The sequence below is a fragment of the Narcine bancroftii genome, chromosome 6, assembly GCF_036971445.1.
Source record: "Narcine bancroftii isolate sNarBan1 chromosome 6, sNarBan1.hap1, whole genome shotgun sequence".
Taxonomy (NCBI): Eukaryota; Metazoa; Chordata; class Chondrichthyes; order Torpediniformes; family Narcinidae; genus Narcine; species Narcine bancroftii.
Genome location: NC_091474.1, coordinates 183009929 through 183033563, shown reverse-complemented (window position 1 = coordinate 183033563; position 23635 = coordinate 183009929). Strand labels below are relative to the sequence as shown.

The 23635-nt window shown below is 39.2% G+C and overlaps 1 protein-coding gene across 3 annotated transcripts in view; it reads left to right on the top strand.

The window, feature by feature from the left end:
• The window catches only part of trdn (triadin), a 512395-nt gene that overhangs the window by 324955 nt on the left and 163805 nt on the right, over nucleotides 1–23635 (top strand). For all 3 annotated transcript variants that reach the window (XM_069886892.1, XM_069886891.1, XM_069886893.1), the window contains 4 exons: nucleotides 10241–10285; nucleotides 11595–11639; nucleotides 18942–18986; nucleotides 22564–22608. In XM_069886892.1, coding sequence (XP_069742993.1) covers nucleotides 10241–10285; nucleotides 11595–11639; nucleotides 18942–18986; nucleotides 22564–22608 — 180 coding nt within the window. The remainder of the gene's footprint in view (nucleotides 1–10240; nucleotides 10286–11594; nucleotides 11640–18941; nucleotides 18987–22563; nucleotides 22609–23635) is intronic.

The window sequence follows — 23635 nt, the reverse complement described above, 5'->3', positions numbered from 1 at the left end:
TTGGAAGACTACACAAAAGAGTCTGGAAAAACAACCAACTGAAAAACCTCACAAAGATAAGCGTATACAAAGCTGTTGTCATACCCACACTCCTGTTCGGCTCCGAATCATGGGTCCTCTACCGGCATCACCTACGGCTCCTAGAACGCTTCCACCAGCGTTGTCTCCGCTCCATCCTCAACATCCATTGGAGCGCTTACACCCCTAACGTCGAAGTACTCGAGATGGCAGAGGTCGACAGCATCGAGTCCACGCTGCTGAAGATCCAGCTGCGCTGGATGGGTCACGTCTCCAGAATGGAGGACCATCGCCTTCCCAAGATTGTGTTATATGGCGAGCTCTCCACTGGCCACCGTGACAGAGGTGCACCAAAGAAAAGGTACAAGGACTGCCTAAAGAAATCTCTTGGTGCCTGCCACATTGACCACCGCCAGTGGGCTGATAACGCCTCAAACCGTGCATCTTGGCGCCTCACAGTTTGGCGGGCAGCAACCTCCTTTGAAGAAGACCGCAGAGCCCACCTCACTGACAAAAGGCAAAGGAGGAAAAACCCAACACCCAACCCCAACCAACCAATTTTCCCTTGCAACCGCTGCAATCGTGTCTGCCTGTCCCGCATCGGACTTGTCAGCCACAAACGAGCCTGCAGCTGACGTGGACTTTTTACCCCCTCCATAAATCTTCGTCCGCGAAGCCAAGCCAAAGAAGTTCCAAGACTAAACTGGGACCTGGATAATAGCCCTCGATACCCAAGTCATCAAGTTTATTGTCATCTGATTGTACAAGTACAACTCAATGAAACATTGTTCTCTGGTCCTCAATGCAAAAACATGCAGCTGTTCAACCAGACATAACACACATATAGACTAATAATTCATATGCAGGACAATTTTTATAGCTATAAAAAATAACTAAATAAATATTCCTTTTGTAAAAATGAGTCTCTGATGTTTTGTGTGAGCAGTTCCTTTGGTCGTTCAGCATTTTCACTACCTGTGGGGAAAAAGCTATTCCTAAGCTTGGTGGTGCTGGCTCGAATGCTCCTGTATCTCTTCCATGATGGGAGCAACTGAAAGATGCTCTATGCAGGGTGGAAGGGATCCTCAATGATTTTGTGTGCCCTCTTCAGACAAAATGAACCCAGAAGATCATGTCAAAGGCAGAGAGGGAGACTCCAGTGATCATCTCTGCCACTTTTAAGGCTTTGTGGATTGACCTCCGATCCATTTCACTGCAGTCACCATATTACAATGTGATGCAGCTGACCAGGATACTCTCGAAAGAGTTCTTATAGAAGGTTGACATAATTCTGGCAGATAGCCTTGTCCACTTCAGTCTTCTCGGGAAGTGCAGTCACTATTGCGCCTTCCTGACAAGTGAAGAGATGTGTGTTCCTGATAGGTAATTAATTAAGTAAACGCCAAGTAGCTTGGTGCTCTCCACTTTCTCAACTAAAGAGTTGTTGATGTATTGTGGAAGGTGGTCATTCCTGGTCTTCCTGAAGCCCATGATCATCTCCTTTGTCTTATCCACGTTAAGACTTAGGTTGTTGCTCTCGCATCATTTCATGCGATTTTCCACCTCTTCCCTATAGTGCAAATCATCATTGTTGCTGACGAGGTCAATTACTGTTGTGCCATCTGCAAACTTAATGACACTGTTGGAGCTGCATCTGGATCTGGTGATGCATTTGTGTGTCAGTAGCATGAACAGAAGTGTGCTGAACACACAGTCCTGAGGTGCACCAGTGCTCAATATTCTGCTACTGACCTGGACAGACTGTGATCTTTCTGTTAGGAAGTCCAGGATCCAGTTACAGAGAAGGGTGTTGGGTCCCAGTGAAGACAGCTTCTCCACCAGCCTCTGGGGAAATGATTTTATTAAATGTTGAGGTGAAGTTGATGAACAGCAGCCTGATATATGAGGTGTCGTTCTCCAGGTGGGTCAGCATGTGGGGTAGCAACAAGGCTATAGCATCGTCTGTGGAATAGTTCCTTTGAAAGGTCAATTGAAATGGACCCAGCAACTCTGGGAGGTGCGCTTTGATGCATTCCATCAGCACTTCATAATGGTGGAGGCCATTGCCACAAGGCAGTAGTCATTGAGTCCTGTTATTGTCGCCCTCTTGTGTACTGGGATCATAGGGACTGTATTCAACCCTGCAGCAACGATAGACTGCTGCAGTGATATGTTGAACATGTCCATGAAGAGCTCCGTCAATTGATCTGTGCAGTCCTTCAGTACCCACCCAGTTATGTTATATGGTCCCACCACCTTAGATAGGGTTACTTTACCTTGGTTAGGGTTCTACTCACCTCGACCGCAGCTATGGAAAGGGCCTGTTCATCAGGGGGACATGAAGCTTTCTCTGGCATTATCTGTCCATGCATAGAAGGTGTTCAATCGGTCTGGAAGGAAGGCGTCATTTCCTTAATTTGCAAGGTTGACTTGTATCCATAATAGCCTTGATCCCTTGCTGCATGCGTCTCCTGTTGCCGGTGTCACATAGCAGTCAGTGGATCTTCTGTGCATACCCTCGCTATGCCTTCTGGATTGCACGGTAGTGTTCGGACCTGGCTGATATCAATGTCATCCTATCCCCTGTCCTGAAGGCAGCATCACAAACTTAGAGAAGGCCCTGGACATCTGTATCCAATCATAGTTTCTGGTTAGCCCTGTGGTGAAGCATTTATCTCGGTGACCTCCTCAATGCATTTGCTGATGTGACCAGTTACCGAGCTTGTCTACTCCTCTATGTTTACATGACTGTTGTAGGTGTGCGCCTCCCTGAAACAGCTCCAGTCCTTAGTCTCAAAGCAGTCTTGCAGTGCTGCTAAGGCCTCCCCACCAAACCCACCCCCCCCCCCCCCCCCCACACCCCTGCTATTCCAGCAGTCTGTATACTGGGATTAGCAGAATAGATATGTGATCCGAGTAACCAAAGTGGTGGCGAGGTGCAAATTTGTATGCACCAGAGATGTTAGTGTACACCCTGTGGTGTAATCCTATTGGTGGGACATCGAGCAAGCCGATGACATCACGGGGTGGGACTTCCACATCTTGGAGAGAGAGGCTCAGGTCTAGCAGGGAAAAGTCTGCGCTTGTAGATATTCACTAAGTGTGTGATAACATAAAGCAAGCTATGAACGCAACTCCAGGCTCAAGGTCATGTTTATAACAAGTGCGTCTGAACCCATCACGACATGTTGTCAGAAGTGGAGCTTTGAACCACAGGGAGTAGGACAGGCTGTGAAAGAGTAAAAGTGAAAGAGATGTGCTAAGATGGACGACACGCCTGAATATGTGGAGGCACCCCAGTTGGGAGTGCTGACTCCTCTAATGGCAACTTTCCCGATTAAAACCTCCATAGCCCTTTGACTTCTCAAAGCCACAGGAGTGGGAGAAGTGGATAAGGAGATTCGAGTGCTTCAGACTGGTAAGTAGTTTAAATAATTCCTCTGAAGCTGGTATACTAGGTGAATACGCTCATATACTGCATGGGGGACGAGGCTGACAATGTGCTAAGAGGCCTATACTTAACAGGCATGCAGCGACAGCGGTATGATGCATTGCGGAGAAGGTTTGATTATTATTTCATGCCTAAGAAGAACGTAATTTATGAACAGGTGAAATTTAAAAAGAGAATGCAGCTGCCAGTACAGAAACTGCACGTCATTAAACTCAAGCCTGATGTGAAACCATTTCCACTGAAAGTACCTAAATGGTCCCATTGCTGCTCCTGGGCAAAATAAAGAGAGAGCTTGAAAGAATGCAGAACCTTGGAGTTATCAGCTGCATAGAGGAGCCTACAGATTGGTGTTGAGGCATGGTGGTAGCACTGTAAAAGAATAAAGAGATTTGCATTTATGTGGACTTGACACCCTTGAATGGATCAGTGTGCAGAGAAAAGTTTTTACTTCCTTTGGTGGATCAAACCCTCAGCAGGCTCACTGGTGCACAATATTTTACTAATTTGGACACGAACATGGGATTTTGACAAGTTCCTTTGTCCAAAGAATCAGCTCTGTACATAACATTTATCATGCCATTCGGGCATTACTATTTCTACTGCCTATATTTTGGTATCTCCTCAGCCCCTGAACACTTCCAGTACAGAATGGTGACCAAGGTTACCCCTGGAAGGAGTTGTCTGCCACATGGACGATATCCTCATTTGGGGGAACCACAAAGGACCAACATGACGCAAGGGTCCATGCAGTCCAAGAACAAGTAGAAAAGGCAGAACGTGGCAAAGTGTGAGTTTGGAAGGTGAAATTTCTGGGGTGCATCATCTCAGCAGGTGGCATGAGACCAAACCCAGACAAGAGCTGTGCAGGATGTGAAGGAGCCGACAAACATTAGTGAGCTCAGAAGTTTCTTCAGTATGGTGAACCAACTAGGGAGGGTGATTCTAAACCTGGCTGAAAACGAAAAACCACTGAGAGACTTGTTTCCAAGAAAAAAACAGTAGAGGACATTTAGCAACAGAGGACATTTAGTAACCTTAAGCGAGAGCTATCATCCAAATAGGCAACTGAGAATATCAGCTGACACTTCATCATATGGACTGGGAGCAGTATTACTACAGAAGAATGGAGACAATTGGTCACCAGTCACTTATGCTTCCAAATCGCTAACAGAAAGAGAGCATCAATACACGCAACTAGTTAAAGAGGCATTGGTACTGACTTGGGCTTGCGAGAGATTTTATTATTTTATTTTGGGACTACAGTTCAAGTTGGAGATGGACCATAAACTGCTTGCGAGTCTGCTAGGTGGGAAAGCACTGGATTCGCTGCCACCATAGATACAGAGGATCAGGATGTGGCTGATGAGATATTCATACACGATCTCTCACGCACCTGGGAACAACCTCACACCTGTGGATACACTCTCTCACTCCCCACTACAAGATGGAACCACGAATGCTGAGAAAGACCTCATGGAGGACACCAATATTTATGTTGAAACGGTGATGGAAAAACTTTCCAACAAGTGACAGATACCTGACAGCTCCGAGAGCATGAAATACTGCATTGGAGGCTGGCTAGACAGAAACAAGTTACAATGACTAATCAAACACTACTGGCAAGTGAGGGCCATTCTGAGTGTGCATAATGGATTACTCCTGCATGGTACGAGATTAGTTATTCCGGTTAACATCTGGAACAAGGTACTCAAGAAAATACATGAGAGCCACCAGGGGGTTGTAAAGTGCCAGGAACATGCCAATCAAACAGTGTGGTGGCCAGGTCTGAGTAATCAAATAAATGAGATTGTCTTGAGGTGCAGAGAGTGCATCCAGGAAAAAACAAACGTAAGAGAACCGCTGATGTCGAGTAAATTCCCTGACAGGCCATGGCAAAAACTTGGCACAGACTTATTCACTCGTGGAAAGAACACATACATATTAGTGGTGGTCTATTTCTCTAGATTCATAGAAATAGCACAACTCAGCCTGACACAAACTACCGATGTAATTATTCATTTAAAATTGATGTTTGCTCAGCATGGCGTTCCAGGGATGTTAGTAAGTGACAGCGGTCCACAATTTTCTGGACAAAACATTGAAAGCCTTTGCAGTGGATTACAGGTTTGAGCATTATCAGTGGCCCGAAGTATCGACAAAGCAATGGCAAGGCAGAGGGAGCAGTATAAACAGTAAAGAACCTGCTCAAGAAACAAAAGACCCTGACCATGCATTATTGGTGTAGAGAGCCTCACCACTGAGCAACGGCTACTGTCCAGCTCAATTATTAATGGGATATCACCTTCACACAAGTCGAGCCTTCCAAAGAGATTGTAGCCAGAACTCCCAAACTTGCTACAACTCCAGAAGAAGGAGAGGGAAAAAAGGTGTAAGAATGTGAAGTGGTATAATGAGAGACACATGACAAGTGACTTGGAAAAACTGGCACCAAGAGATGAGGTGTGGATCTCTGATGCAAGACAGCAAGGTACAGTAACTTTCGTGCACCACAGCCCACAGTCGAACATGGTTAGCAGACCACAAGGAATCACCAACATCTCATTCCCATATCCGAGTCTCCAGTTGAAAATCAACAAGAGCTCAGGCCAGAAATGAACACTCCTGCAAAGACAGGTCCAGAGACTCTGCAGACTGAAACACATTTGGCCTGGCATAATAAGAATGAGGTCTGGACGAGAAGTAAAGGGACCTCAGAGGCAGAATCTGTAGAGATTGTAAAACACCCAGAGTCAAGAAAGACTTGTAAATTGTAGATGGCACCATAAAGCTTCTTCATGGCTTCATCCTCATTAGCCGAAGACAGAACATAGACTGCAGTAATCAGCATGGCCGAGACTTCCTTGGGCAGGTAAAAGGATCTGCATTTCACCAGGAGGTACTCTGTCTCTGCTGAGCACAAGGCCTTCACAACAGAGACATTGGTGCACCAGTTCTAATTGATGTAAATGCAGTCTCCCTCCTCAAGTCTTGCCAGAAGCAGCAGTGTCTCTGTCTGGCCTGAAGGTGATAAGGCCATCCACCTGGATCGCAAAGTCTGGAATGGTGCCCTAGAACCACTTTTCTGTAATCACCAGAGCAAACTAGCCCTGCTGCAGTTCTCTCTGGTTCAGATGCAACCTTAGGTAATTTATTTTTTTCTCCAGCGATCTTACATTTGAGAGTAAGGTTGTCGGGAGCACAGGTCTGAAAGGGTTAACTCTCAGTCTACGCCGATTTCCATTTTCCACGCTTCTTCCTTCAGCAGTTCTTCCCATGGCCTCCCACGCGTCTTCCACAACCTGCTCCGTAGTTTGCAGTAGTCTGCTTCCTGCTTCAGTAGGTTTCAAACCACACAGAAACTTACCAATCTGATCCACTAATTTGAAAGTCTGGTTCATGTTCTGTATTTTGATGGGATTTTCCTGATCAAAGATACCACGTAGTTGGTGGGGGATTTCACCATTGTTGGGAGCCGAAGTGGCTGCTGCAACCTTGTGTGTCGGCATCTCCTCCCGTCCATGTACCTATCCAAATTTCTCCTAAATATTGAAATCAAACCCACGTCCATCACCTGCACTGGTAGCTCATTCTACACTCTCTCTATCCTCTGAACGATCAAGTTTCCCCTCATGATCTCCTTCAATATTTCCTTAATCTTTCCTGTAGCTAGGTAACCAAAACATACCGTCCTCCAATTTTGGCCTCACCAATGTCTTAGATAATTTCAACATCACAACTCCTGTACAAAAACCTTTGATTAATTAAAGCCAAATGTGCCAAAAGCTATCATTATGACCTTATCTCTGTGTAATATCACTTTCAGGGAATTATGTGTCTATATTTCTAGATCCCTGTGTTCTTCTATATTCCGTAGTGCCCTACCATTTACAGTGCAAATCCTACTGTAGTTTGTTCTCCCAAAACTATGAACCTTTTTACTTCTTCCTCTGTGCAGTGATAGATTTAATTCATGGTTCTCAAGAGGATTCTCCAATCCAGACATGATTAACAAAAATAGCCATTGGGCCTATTCATCAAGATCATTTTCTTAGAGTCACCCAACAGTACAGCGTGGAAACAGGCCCTTTGCTGAATTTGTCCATGCTTCCCATCTGCCTGTTTGGCTGGTTTTCTTCTAGAATTTCCTGATCTACTTGTCAAAACATCTTCTAAATATTGTAATTGTACTCACCTCTAACCCTCTGATAGCTCATTCTATGGATGCTCCTCCCTCTGTGTGGAAAAAAAATGTTGCTCCTTAATCTTAAATCTATGCTTTCTCGTTTTGTGACTATTCATCTTATCTGTGCAGCTGATGATTTTGAATACCTCTGTGGGATTTTCTCTCAACCCACTACGCTCCAGGGAACAAAATTCTTACCTTTCTGGCCTTTGCCTCCAGTCACCAGTCCCTTTGATTTTTTTTTTTTGCATTCTTTCCAGTGTAATGAGCTCCTTCCTCTTGCAAGTTGTCCAGAACGGCATACAATATTCCAGATGTTGCCTGACCAACATTTTGTAGAGGTGTAACATGACTTCCCAATTCCTGAGGTCAGCACCCTAATGGATGAAGGCAAACATGCCAGATGTCTTCTGCACTTTGCTGTCTACTTGTGTTGTCATTTTCTCAAATGAAAGCAGAATCAACAAATTGATGGAGATAGGTTCAATACCTTGTCATGGTAATTATATTTTATGGCTTTATTAACAGTGTCCTATTTCTCGAGCATCTCGAAGAAGCAGAAGGATGGGTCAGTAAGTTTGCAGGTGAAAAGTCAAGGGATATGGGGAGAAGGCAGGAACGGGGTACTGATTGTGGATGATCAGCCATGATCACTGTGAAAGACGGTGCTGGCTCAAAGAGCCAAATGGCCTAATCCTGCATCTATTATCATATTGTCTATTGATACGAAGGTTGGAGGAGTTGTGGATGGAGTTGGAGGTTGTCAAAGGTTACAGGACAATATAGAAAGGATGCAGAATTGAGCAGAAAAGTGGCCAATGGAGTTCAATCCAGATAACTGTGTGGTGGTGCATTTTGGAAGGACAAACCAGAAGGCTGCATACAGGGTTAATGCTCAATTACTTGAGTGTGTGGATGAACAGAGAGACCTTGGGGTACAAATCCATACATCCCTCATGGTCATTGCACAGATTGAAAGGATAGTTTAGAAGGCCTATGGGATGCTGGGCTTAATTAATAGGGGGATTGAGTTCAAGAAAAGAGAGGTAATGTTGCAACTCTGCAAATCTCTGGTGAGACCACACTTAGAATATTGTGTTCAGTCCTGGTCACCTCATTACAGGAAGGATGTGGAAGATATGGAGAGGGTGCAGACTGGATACCAGAATGTTGGCTGGATTGGAAAATAAGTCTTATGAGGCAAGTTTAGCAGAGCTAGGACTTTTCTCTTTGGAGCATAGAAGGATGAGTGGAGACTTAATAGAGGTCTATAAGATTATGAGAGACATAGATTGGGTGGACAGCCAATGCTTGTTTCCCAGGGCAGGAATAGCAAACACCAGAGAAAATAAGTACAAAGTGAAGGGAGGGAAGTTTAGGGAGACATCAGGGGTAAAAAAAAATTATGCAGAGAGTTGTCTAAGTTGTCTTAATGCCCCTAATGTTTCAGTCTCCACCATCAATGGAATGCCTTGCCAGGGATGGTGGTGGAGGCTGAAACATTAGGAACTCTTGGACAGGCTCATGAAAAAAAAGAGGGTTACGGGTTAGGGAGGGTTTAGTACATTTTTTAAGGAATATATTGGTCGCTACAACATCAAGGGTCAAAGGTGCCTGTAGTATTTTATATTCTATGTTCTAATCCTCCCTTAATCTGAAATTGTATCCTTTTTCAGATACATGTAAAAAAAAGATGAAAAACAATTATGCTCTATGTGGAACGTTTGCTTAGCCATTAGAGACTTTTAATCATTTGCTTTTCTTTTCAAATCTTCCAACAAGCTGCTCTAAAAAATAAACATTGTTTGGATGATGTTTAATTTGGGGGAGAACCAGAATATTATCTGGAATTTCATACTTAATGGGTATTTCAGGATGTGGAGAATTCAGTGAATGGTAAATGAAATGAAATGGATGAGCTTATTGCCTGATATTTTAAAATAACAAACCAAAACAACATATTTATTCCCAATTGGAAGGACAACTTTGCACTTTAGAGACCATCCCTCCTGAGACATACAGCAAATAAAAGAGTGTAATGCATAATGTTTATCTTAAAATTCAATATTGACACCCAGAAATTGAACCCAAGTTGCAATGTTTTCTTTGTATTTTGTGCATCCATTCAATTATTGGAATATAATGTCAGAAAGATTTAATTTCTTAATGCTTACTCTCTGAGCTTGTATGCCTTAATTTATCTTGTAAAGCATTGTATTAACCTTTATGTGAAACATATTGTAGATTTATATGTAAATTATTGGATCGATGTGAGACAAATTTAAAATGGAAAGATTAACATAAAGAATATTTTTATGTTAAAATCAGAAAGATACTGCAAGAAAGTGCTATGATTTTAATGTTCAACAGATTTAATAAGAACCTGGATGACCGTTTGAAATTTATAACTAAAAAGGCTGCAACTATCAAAGAGAAGGGGACTAAAATCTTAATTATTTAAAAAGCAAATATTGCAGATGATGGTAAACTAAAATAAAATCTGAAAGTATAGACAATAGCAATTGTGGGTAGATTTGCTAATCGTGCCAATGAATATAGTTTAATTTTTACTCTTATCATTTTTGCAGAACAAATGAAACAGAAGGCTAAAGCTTCTGGTGTAGCAATGAAAGGTACTTTTGTGTTCTAAGAGCATGATTTTGTCACACTTTTGGTTCATGTAATGATATTGAATACTAATGTTTATCTCATTATATAATCTCAGATATGTCTGCAAAAGAGAAAGTAACAGGTTCATTCTTCAATTATGTTAATTGTAGAAAAAATACCAGGGTGATTTTCAGAGGAAAAAAAATAGCATATGGTAAGCCTTTGACCAAAAAACATTGTCTGAAAACTTGTTTGGAAGTGTGTTTTGGAAGGATATTGAAGGCCAAGAGGGAGGTATGAAGTTTGGGATAATTGGAAAAGACTTCCTGAATATTTTGGATAAGATAAAGTTGTGCCATTAAGGAAGCACGAGTTAGGAAATGATAATTATTTTGGATGGCTTTAGTAACAATTTCATATTTTGTCAAGCAATTCTTCCTTAATCTTAAATTATGTCCTATCTCAACTACATGTGAAAAAAATGAAAAATAATTATGCCATAGGTGGAATGATTGCCTGTTCTTCTCAATTGCCATTGGAGCATGATAATTGTCAGTTTTTCTTTTCAAACTCTTGCAACAAACTGATCAAACAAAAGTAAACATTGTTTGGCCTATGTTTACTATGGGTGAGGATAAGAATATATCTGTAATTTCATACTTAATTGGTATTTCAGGATGTGTACAATTCAGTGAATGGTAAAGTGAAATTTTAAAATAAAAAGTCTTGCTGACATATAGAGTAACCAATTGGAAATACAACTTTACACTTTGGAGAGCAAACAGCAAATGAAACAGTGTCATGCAAAATGTTCACACTAATTCAATATTAACACCAAGAAATTCAACACAAGTTGAATTGTTTGTTGTGTATATTGTGTATTAATAGGTTACAATTCAATTCAATTATTGGCACATAATGTCAGAGAGATTTAATTTCTTATTATTTCCTCTTAATTTCCTCTTAATTTGTCTTAATTTATTTTGAAAAGCATTGCATAAACCTTTTATATGAGACATATTATAGATTTAGTCTGTAAATTATTCTATACATGGGAGTCACATTTAAAGTGGAAAGATTAACAGAAAGAATATTTGTATCCTGAGCATGTTAAAATCAAAAAGATACTGGCACAAATTGTGCTGTTCCACAGATTTAATAGAACCTTGAAAAATTATAACCTAAAAGGTTGCAACTTTCAGAGAAGGGATGTGAAAAAGCTTCAGTGGTTGAAAAGCAAATATTGCAGATGATGGTAATCTTAAATAAAATCTGAAGGTATGGTGTCAATGAACTCAGTTTAATTTGTCATTTAATCTGTCATTTCTGCAGAACCAATGAAGTGGAAAGAAAAACCTTCTGCTGCAACAAAGAAAGGTATTTAGTGTTTCAAGAGCATGAGTTTGTCACACTTCTGATCAGTGAGATGCCATCGAGAAACAATGCAATTTACCAACAATATTTTCAGTGCAATCTTGGCAGCCCATGTAATGATCTTGAATACTATATTTTATGTAAACATTTGTCATTAAAATAGTTATCAAATATAGAATGGAAATTTCTAGTGCCTACACTTACCCGTGCATGATAATGTTGTGCTACTCTTATTACTGGTGGCCTTTTGCACCTCAATTGTTTTCTACTGATTTTTGCCTCCTTATCTCGACCCGATCTAGCAATTAATTTCCATTTGATATTGTGCCTTTAATCTATCCCAGTTGTTATTTTCAGGATATGACAGTTTTGTGAATAGAACATAATGTGCGATGGATTCGCTGATCTTTAATCTTTTCTAAGATGTCTGGCTAACAAACTGGTATGCAAATGGGATCAACCCTTTCAGAGACACATAGCTAATAAAAAGGTTATAGAACCATAGCTCAGAAACAGACTTTTTGGCCCATCTAGTCTATGCCAAACAATTATTCTGCCTAATCCCATTGGCCTGCACCTGGACCATAGCCTTCCGTACCTCTCCCATCTATGTATCTATCCAATTTTTCTTACATGTCAAAATTGAGTCTGCATTCACCACTTCAGCTGGCAGTTTGTTCCACACTCTGCATGGAAAAAGTTCCCCTTAATGTTCCCTTTAAACATTTCACCTTTCGCATTTGATCTATGTCCTTGTCTCACATAAGCTCAGTGAAAAAAAGCCTGTTTGCATTTACTTATTTATATCCCTCATAATTGTGTATATCTCTATCAAATATCCCCTTATTCATCTACATACTAGGGAACAAAGTCCTAACCTGTTTAGCTTTTCCCTCTAACTCAGTTCCTCATCCCACCAATATCCCAGAAAATCTTCTCTGCAGTCTTTTCTTTCCCATCTTTTTATTAAATTTTATGCACACAAAAAAAAATAATATATAGAATGCAAGGTTACAGATTATAAATCAAAAGGATATACATTTAAACAGTAATTGATTCCCCACAGCTCTATTGTTCAAATAATAAAAACAGTAGAAAAGATATACCATCTACAGGAATTCTATCGAGAGCATTCAGGCCGGCTACGTCGCAGTGTGGCACGGTTGCTGCAGAGGCATCAGAGGTCAATCCATAAGAGTGGCCAAGAGGAAGACTGGAGTCTCCCATACCCATCCCCCACCTCCCAATCAACATGATCCACTGGGATCGCTGCCTGAAGAGGGTGCGCAAAATCATTGAAGATCTGCGCTGCATATGGTCAATGGGTCTAAGTGGGAGAAGGCGTTCGGCATGGACTAGAAGGGCCAACTTGGCCTGTTTCTGTGCTGTAATTGTAATATGGTAATTGTAATAAACATTTGAGTATAATGCAAAAAAAATTCCCCCTTTTTCCCCTCAAAAATGGAGGGGGTCGCATTATATACAAATATTTACAGTACATTCTAAACTATCTAACTAGTCCTAAACTAAGTTATCTACCCTCTGACCTAATAGTTGAAAAAATTTTTAAAAAAATAGAAATTAGAAGCTGGGATGCCTTATAATAATAAAATTTAATAATAAATAAATGTTCCATTACATAAATTAAAATTGTTAACATTAAGGTAAAAACAATCATGAAAAATATCGAATTAAAGCAGGTTTAAGAATTATGAAAAAAATCATAATTGGGCACCACATTCTATCAAACTTAATATCAGCATCAATTATAGCACATCTAATCTTCTCTAAATTTAAACAAGCTAAAATTTAGCACATCCATTGGACATAGGTAGGCAGATTTTAATCTTTCCACTGAAGCAAAACAGATATTCAAGCCAAAATGTTGTGACGGATGGTGACAGATGTGTATCTTCCATCAACATTCCAAATAATACTGTAATTGGAATCGGCTGCAAGTTAACAGTTAAAATTGTAGATATATTGAAAATTTCTTTCCAATATGGTTCCAATGCCAGGCAAAACCAAAATAAATTGACTAAGTTGCCAGCCCATTATTTTCCTGTCACAATGAGATTTGACATCTGGAAATATATGTGCCAATTTATCTTTATACGTGTGCCCTGAGTACAACCTTAAATTGGATGATTGAGGATGTACCAACAAGTTTAAAAATCCTTTCCCACAAATCGTCAGAAATAGTTAATTGTACATCTTGTTCCCATGCTCTTTTAATCTTATCAATTGGAACCTGATATAATTTTAATATCATCAATGTGAGCAATTAAGCCCATCTGGGAGGGATGCAAAACAAAAATTACACCCACAACATCTACTTCCTGAGCGTGGGGAAGTTATTAATTGGGTATTCAAAAATTTTCCTGATCGGCAAATAATTAAAAAATTATGAATTTGGAACATTACATTTAGTAGATGTTCAAAAGACATGAGACATCAACAAATAGATCTCAAAAGCAACCAATACCTTTTTCTTTCCAGTTATAAAAGGCCTGATTAATACAGGAAGGTGAAAAAAAATTGAATGATATAAAACTGGATAAAGAGAAATTTCTTTAGTCCAAAAATTCTGTGAAATTGATAGCATATACGTAAAGTATATTTAACCATAGGGCTTCTCTGCACTCTTTCAATCCTATTTATATCCTTCTTGTAGTTAGGTGACCAAATTACATACCCCTGTTTTCCCAAACTTCAAGCAACTGGCAAAAAAATGTGGGAAATAAAAAGGTAAAACATAAGAAATAGAAGCCTAACAGGAACTGTCCCTGACCATGGTGAGGAAAAGCATGCTATTAATTTGAGCCAATGGAAGCGGCAAAGAGGGCAACAATCTGGTGAGTACTGTAAATGGAAGGGGAGAGGAACACAGCATTGAGTGATCCTTGGAGGCTGATCCCAGGCTACCTTGAGGTCATGATTCAAAACAATGAGCTGATTCAATAGCCATAGTTTAGACAATTATTTGTGAGGATAAAACAGGTGCCAAGCATTAAATTTGATATTGGTCCAGCCTCTTGGTGTTCGATGGCCACTGATGTTGAGATGTCAGTGCTTCAGTCCACTGATCACAATGTATAGGTGGATGGCACCAGTTACAGCAGCAGCTCTTAAAAAGTATGGGAAGCCTGTGATCATTCAGTATCATCAGCTTCAGGAGGAGGAGGAGGTAAGGATGCAGACAATGCCCATTGCCCAGTTTGGTGCCATTGTCCTGAGACAGAGCTTTTTGCTGAGCAGCATGGCCAAGTGGAAGTTGAAACTGATGCTGAGAAAGAGGAAAAAAAAAACTACCAAAATCAGAGGGAGTAGGCCTATAAATCGCAGAAGTTCACTGAAGATCCCCCTCTGAAAGTCAATCCTTGGAAGATGAACATGATCTCTGCTAACAGTGTGAGTGTCGACAGTCAGGAGACAGAACCCCAAAATTCAACCAAATTAATCAAGATAAACATCCCCAAGACAATAAAGGAAACTGGAAAGCCAAGTGATTTCAGCAAAAAAAAGTTTAAAATTGGTGCACCTCGCAGTTAGTTCACCAATCATGCAACTGTAAAATTCACTTATCCTGAATCTACCAATTTCCATAGGTACAGGATACCAAGGGTTTTACTCTAGTCCAAATTTGGCATCACTAATGCCTTATACAAATTCAACACTTTAATTCACTAAGTGATTTCAGCAAAATAAAGTTTAAAATTGGTGCACCTCACAGTTTCTTTACATCCCTGTCTAACTGTGATACAACTGACAGGGAATTATGTATCTGTATTCCTAGTTCCCTCTGTTCTTCTGCACTCCCAGTGCCTGCCATTTATTATTTATGTCCTATCATAGTTAGTCCTCCAAGGGTGTAGCATCTTATCCTTGTCCACATATAATTCTATATGTCATTTTGCAACCAATTTTTTTTCCAGCTGGTCCAGATCCTGATTCAAGCCTTGAAACACTCCATCCCTGTCAACTACACCTCCAATTTTGATGTAATCTGCCTTGAGATATAGATGATAAGCAAATAATGGATCCAGCAATGAACCCTGAGGTATAGCATTGGTCACAGGCCACCAATTAGATAGGCAATCATTTACTACCACTCTTTGGCTTCTCCAGCAAAGCCAATATCTAATCCAATTTAGTACCTCATCCTTAATTCCAAGTGACTGAACTTTCTTGTCCATGCGGGACTTTGTAAAAGACCTTGCTAAAGTTAATCCACAGCCTTAACTTAATTAACTTTCCCGGTAACCTCCTCGAAAAACTTTATAAGATTGCTTAAACATGACTTAGTATGCCCAAAGCCATGTTGACTATTCCTAATCAGTCCCAGTCTATCCGAATAATTGTATATTCGATCTCTTAGAATATCCACTACTGTCATCAGACTCACCAGAGTATAATTTCCCAGATTATTCTTAGTCTTTTTTTAAACAGGAGAACAGTATTAGCTATCCTGCAATCCTCTGTTCTCTGGCACCTCACCCATGGCTAAGAATGTTTTACAGTATATAGATATAATGAATTTAGTATTAACACTAGAACATCAATCCAAAGTTGCTTTGTTTGTTGAACATATTTATACTGCATTAATAGATTACAATGCAATATCAGTGAGATTTCAATTTCCTAATACTTCCCCGCTTAATTCATAGGTCTTCATTTATTTTGTCAAGCATTGCACAAGCCTTTTTTATGGTGCACATTATAGGACTGGTGTGTTTATTTTTAAAAAGTGACAGATTTGCACAGTATAAAGTATTATTTGATCAAAATATGTTGGAACTTTGAGTACGCTGTGGGAAAGTATACTGAGACAGTAATCTTCAGAAGATTAAATTTACACAACCCCAGGGAAGTAGCTGGGATATAAAATTGGCCTAAATGGTTAAAAGGCAAACATATACTGATGATAAAAATCTGAAGTAACATCTGGATAAACTTAAAATAGTTAATATCGGTGGAGAGTTACTGTATGGGATGCATTGAGGGCATACTTGAGAGGTCAAATAAGTTTTACAGTGAGAATTAAGAAAGATTATTTGAAAGAGGTTGAGAGAATTAAAAAGGTAATATGAATTAGGAGAAAGGGCCTATAAGGTTCTTGCTTGACAGTTAAAAACAGAACCTAGAATAATTAACACTATTAGAAAATGCCTGAAGATGATTACTTATAAATTTAAAGAAATTAATGACTCATTTAAAGATTTTGATTCTAACTTATATAAATATGAGTCTAGTAGAGATGAAGTTAAAATTATTTTTTTTTAAATCTCAGATAAGTTTACCTAGTTTGATATCAAAGATTTAGATGCCCCCTTTATAGCAAGAAATGTCAATGAAGCACATACTTTATTGCAAAATTGTAAATCACTGGGGGAGGATGTTTTTCAGCCTGAGTTTTTTAAAGAAGTTTAAGAACCTTTTAATATCTCCTTTCATAAAGATGTTAAATCAAGCAGCGGAATTTCATTCCTTACTGGAGTCTCTCTTAACTGCAACTGTTATACTAGAGAAAGAAAGGGATCTGTTAAATCCAGCATTGTCTATCTCATTGTCGATCCTTGCATCTGATGAAATGGTGCAGCCGAGATAGGTAAACTGGTTGACCGTTTTGAGTTTTGTGTGCCCGATGGAGATGTGGGGGGGCTGTTAGTCATGGTGGGGAGCTGGCTGATGGAGGACCTCAGTTTTCTTCAGGCTGACTTCCAGGCCAAACATTTTGGCAGTTTCCGCAAAGCAGGACGTCAAGTGCTGAAGAGCTGGCTCTGAATGGGCAACTAAAGCGGCATCGTCTGCAAAGAGTAGTTCATGGACAAGTTTCTCTTGTGTCTTGGTGTGAGCTTGCAGACGCCTCAGATTGAAGAGACTGCCATCCGTGCGGTACCGGATGTAAACAGCGTCTTCATTGTTGGGGTCAGACTGCTAAATTGTTGGTAGAAAGTAGGGAAACACCTATTTTGAAATATTTGATTGAATTGTGAAGTAATACTGATAATCAAATAGGTATGAAAGGTTTAGTTTCACGAAGGATGCCCTTTTGTCAAAACGGACCTATTCCATTTTCTATAGACAATCAATTTTTGAGGACTTGGATGTGGATAGGTATTAAGAGGATAGAGGATTTTTTTGAAGTTAGAAGATGTATAACATTCAAACAAATGAAGAATAAATGTAATGTGCCTAATAATACTGTCCTTTGCCATTATCAAGTTAAGGTATTTTTGATTCATAAAATAGGTCCAAATTTGATGATACCTATCTGGAATGATCTGGAATTATTGATTCATAATAGTAATATAAATAAATTTATTTCCTTAATGTATAATTTACCTCAAAGGAAAGCCCCCAAAATAGGGGAGGATAAATTGAGATTAAGGTGGGAATCAGATCTAAACAGACAAATAAATGAGAAAGATTGGATGGAATTGTGTAAGAATAATGTGACAAAAATTATAAATTATAAATGTTAGATATAGGTTAGTTCAATATAATTTTTTATCAGTTATATTTGACTCCAAAGAAATTAAATAGATTGGACCCTGCTATATCAGATTTATGTTTTAGATGTGAATGTGAGAGTGGATCCTTTTTTCATTCTACTTAGCAGTGTCCTAAAGTTAAATATTTTTGCTTGGAAGTCAGTAATTTTTTGGAACGGATTATGAGGGTCAAGTTCCAATAGGATCTGATGTTATTTTTATTGAGTAATATTAAGGTTATAATTCCAAAATTAAAATGAACTATTTATCAAATTAAATTTATACAAATTGCTTTAGCAGTTTCTAGGAAATTTATAGTAATATCATTGAACTTAGATACAGATTTAGGTATGGAAAGATGGCATGCAGAACTTAGTAGCTGTGTACCATTTGAGAAGATTACTTACAGTTTGCGAAACAAATATCATGTACTTTGGAAAATATGGCACCCGTATTTACAAAATGTGGGGTTGTATGTTTAAAAGACTCTCTGAAAAAACTTAATTTCTTGGTAACCTCCAGTATTAGACTTTATGATATAAATGCTCTATTCCCTTGTCATTCTCTGGTCCTTCTTTCACTATTTTCTTTCTCTTTTTATTTCTTTCTTTCTAGGAGTTTTGAGGGGCGGGGAGGTGGGAGGGTACCACATGTATAACTTTTGAATTTAATGTAATGTAATTATTATTGTGGTTTAAAATTTGTAAATAAAATATTTAAAAATATTGGTGTAGAGATTTTACTATTGGTGCCAGTGAGATTATATCTTAATTTAAATTATAGTTTAATTTTTCCTATTTCACTCTTGCAGAACCAATGAAACAGAAAGCTAAAGCTTCAGATGCAGCAAAGAAAGGTATTTTTTTTTTGGTCTTGTTTAATTTTGTTGAATCTGCCAATTGTCAAGTAGAAAAAAAAACTTCATTCAGTTTTCCAACAATATTTTGGGGCTCTGTTGAAAACTCATGTAATATGCTTGAAAATCTGCTATTTATGTGAATATCATTTAAATTGTTGTAAGAATGAGAATTTCTAGTGACTACAATTGACCATTCAAAATATTGCTAAAGAATTTCCACCACTGATGGCTCTTGGCATCACAACTCTTTTCTAGTGACTTTACTTCCTGGTCTTAGTCAAATTTGGCAATTAAATTATCTGCTTCTGTGAGAGTGGGTCTTTAATTTAATTAGTTGCTGTTTGAAGACCATTCCCAGGATACGACTAATGCATGATTGATAACTGTTTCCAAGTTTCCTTTCATCTGCCTGATGGCAGTTTCTGGGCTCTTGGCCTAATAATACCACACAATGTCTCCACTTGTCCTGCAGATATTGGTATGCTGTGGCTTGTTGCAGTTCCTGAATTTCCCATTTCCCAAATTCTGCAGCTATCACAACTACTGAGGCATTCTCTGCTTTGATGTTTACCTGCAACAGGCCATTCTTTTAAATCTGATTTCTGAATATACTGAAAATTGATATTTATATTACGAACAGCTTTGAACCAGACTTTGTTACAAATATGAGGGAAATATCAAGAATGTCACAAATAAGTAGTGCATTTGGATTTTCAGAAAACTTTAATTCAGTCCCAAGGTGGCTACTCAATAAGTCAAAGAACAAGGAGATAGGGATAATATACTGAAATGAATTGAGAATTGGTCATCAGACAGAAAGCGTGGAGAAAAAGATTGGAGGAGCAACCTTATATTCCTTCTCGGCACACTCCAATCAGATGGCATTAACAACAACTTCTCCAGTTTCCATTAGCCCACCTTCCCAGCCTCATCTCCCTCATTCCCTTTCCCTATGTCTACTTTCCTCCAGCTCCCATCCCCTCGTCTCTGTCTTTCTCTTATTCCTCCACCTTATTACCCCCTCCCCCAATCAATTCTGTTTTTTTTTCTCCTGATCTCCTATCCATGTACACTTCTTGGCAGTTGGTCTATACTCTTCCCCCTGACCCTTATTCCCTCCTTTCCCCACATTTCTCATATCTTGATGAAGGCCTCAGGCCAAAAACATCCTATGGATGTTGCAGGGCCTGCTGAGTTTCTTGAGTAATTTTGTTCTTTTACTACCATGGACATCAGTGTTTTGGCCTCCCCACTAATTCACAACTTACATCAATGAGGGGACAAAAAGTAATTTTTTTCAAGTTTGCTGATGGCAAAGAACGATTCTGAGTGGGGACAAAGATTTAAAGTGGTCTTGAGGAAATAAACACACTTAGTGAATGTGCAAGAAGGAATTTTATGTGAGATGTTATCCACTTACTGTATACTGTATGTGTACAGAACAGGAAGGCAAGATGTATTTTATGTAGGATACTTGACTGCAAAATTTGTGGTAGTGGGAGACTGCGTTCGTGTTCTCCCCTGAAAAGAAAAAAAGACATTTTAAAAAAAATTTAAAGATGGATTTGAAATCATGAGAGATTAGATAATGTTGTTTTTCAGAAGGACCCATGTACTCTTGTACACCAGTTACAAAATGCCAATATGTGGCACCGAATGCATTGACAAAAGTAAATAGGATATATTCCATTACAAGATGAGTATTTTTGAGTACTGGAGTATCAATAATTTGGGGAATCAAGGGAGACATGTCTTCTTTGGCTTGGCTTCGCGGATGAAGATTTATGGAGGGGTAATGTCCACGTCAGCTGCAGGCTCGTTTGTGGCTGACAAGTCCGATGCGGGACAGGCAGACACGGTTGCAGCAGTTGCAAGGGAAAATTGGTTGGTTGGGGTTGGGTGTTGGGTGTTTCCTCCTTTGTCTTTTGACAGTGAGGTGGGCTCTGCGGTCTTCTTCAAAGGAGGTTGCTGCCCGCCGAACTGTGAGGCGCCAAGATGCACGGTTTGAGGCGATATCAGCCCACTGGGGGTGGTCAATGTGGCAGGCACCAAGAGATTTCTTTAGGCAGTCCTTGTACCTCTTCTTTGGTGCACCTCTGTCACGGTGGCCAGTGGAGAGCTCGCCATATAACACGATCTTGGGAAGGCGATGGTCCTCCATTCTGGAGACGTGACCTACCCAGCACAGTTGGATCTTCAGCAGCGTGGATTCGATGCTGTCAGCCTCTGCCATCTCGAGAACTTCGATGTTAGGGATGAAGTCGCTCCAATGAATGTTGAGGATGGAGCGGAGACAACGCTGGTGGAAGCGTTCTAGGAGCCGTAGGTGATGCCGGTAGAGGACCCATGATTCGGAGCCGAACAGGAGTGTGGGTATGACATGTAGAGCAGGAACAAATATATTGAAATAGACCATCAGCTCTGATTTAGATCAATTGCAAATCTGGCCCAAATTTACAAAAAAGGCCTTCAGCAGCACCTATTTCTCCTATTTTTCTCTCGTTGAGATGATTATGAGATAACCTGTTATGGTTATTTGATCATATATCTTTAATACCAAAGTGCATATTTTCTCCAGCAGTCCTCCCTTATTCACAAATTATTTTATTTCTCGTCCACAAAAAATGTTGATGGTAATCCCCCTTGGTCAATATAAACAGAATCTTTTCACTATGTCCCTTTCTTTACAATTTCTGCAATAAACTATTTTTTTTTAAGCAATCCAATTTGGCATATCTTTAGTTTGATGAGATGAAGAATGTTATCTGACATTTCTTGCTTACCTGATTTACAGGAAATGTAGTTTCATGAATAGAGCATTGTAGAGCTCGTCGAAAGAACCAAAGATTTGTTGATCCAAAAGCAAGGCTTTTATTAGCAAAAGACAGGAGCTCTTCACAGGTGGCCGACCAGTCCGGAATGATCCGACCTGGCTAGGGACACAACCCTTTAAGGCCCAGACAATAGGCGTGGCTTAGCTCTCAGCCAATCGCTGTAAGCACAGTCTAGATACAGTAACTATATACACTATGTACATTGGTGATAGATCTGTATAATCACAAGCATAATGTGAGATGGTTTAGTAAAACTCATCTAATATATTCCAAAAGACTAACTGACAATTTGATATGCGTTTGGAATTAGAACTTGATACTTTTAAGATCAACTTTTCATACACACAACAGATAAAAATATTATAGACATATATTTCACTATTTAATATTTATATTAGGATATTGCACCCGTTGATTTGTTTGTTGAGCATATTTATACTGCATTAATTGTTCACTGTTCAAATGTTGCAAATCTGTTTGAATCTTGAACACACTACTGGGAAATATGGTGAAACAGTAATCTTCAGCAGATTGAACACTTGAAGAATCTTAAATTACATGCTATAGGCAGATAGTGAGAACGTGAAATTAGCTTAAGTGATTGGAAGGAAAGCATTTGCAGATGATGGGAATCTTAAATAAAACCTGAAGGTATTGGAAAAAATTCAGCATCTCTGGACAGATTTTTCCATTGGTGCCAATGAAATCATAGTTTAATTTTTCCCATGTCATTGTTGCAGAACCAATGAAGCAGAAAGATAAAGCTTCTGATGCTGCAAGGAAAGGTATTGTTGTCTATCTTTTAAGAATATAATTTTGTTGCATTTCTGATCTGTTGTCCAATGGAGACAATAAGCCACCTAGTTTACCAATAATATTGTCAGTGCACCATTGAATGCACGCATAATCATTTTGAGTACTCCCATAAAGGCACACACTGTTTTGACCCTTGCCTGTCATAGATCATTCTTTAAAATCTCTTATCTAAATTTACTCATATTATTCTGTGGATGGTTGATATAATTCATTAAGGGCATGCCATTATTTTGGATGTTTTTTTAAGTGTAAGAAATGTCAAAAATATCATGGATAAGTGGGATCCATAGCAAATGGGGTACATGGGTTTTCAAAAGACTTTCATTTTCTGCAAAGGAGTTGGTCAATAAATTAGAAAATATGGTGGAGATGCAGATTTCTTTCTGTCTGATATTTAATTCTCAATTAATGTCAGTATGTAATCTCCAACTGGATGAGAAGTTGTTGGTGAGATGCTTCTGGTGGTATGACATAGAGATCCATGCTCTGGGCCCCAACCACTCATAATTCATATTAATGACTTGATTAATATGACAAAAGAATGAGCTGGGATTCTGGCCAATGAGTAGGATGTAAAGTAGCTTCGAGCGGAAGCAGACAAATTGAGTGAATGTACAAAAAGGAATTTAATTTGAAAACCGTGATGTATGGGCACAAATTAGTAAAGTGTAATTAGTCAAGAGAGCATCCGTAATATACTGCAAGGTGGATTAACTTATTCCTGGCATTGATTTTTTTAAAATTTATCTAACAATTTTACACAATTTTAGACTTTGGAGATCAACTCATTTTGAGACATACAGCTGTTAAAACAATGTTATGCACAATGTTTACAGTATTTCAAAATTGAATATTAGTAGCAAGACATTGATTCCATGTCGATTTGTTTATTCTGTATATTATGACAAGAAACAGAATAAATAGCCATTTCTGGTGTGAAGTTGGTGAGTAGTTGGTTGCTGTACAAATCAGTATAGCATTGCCAAACGTTTACAA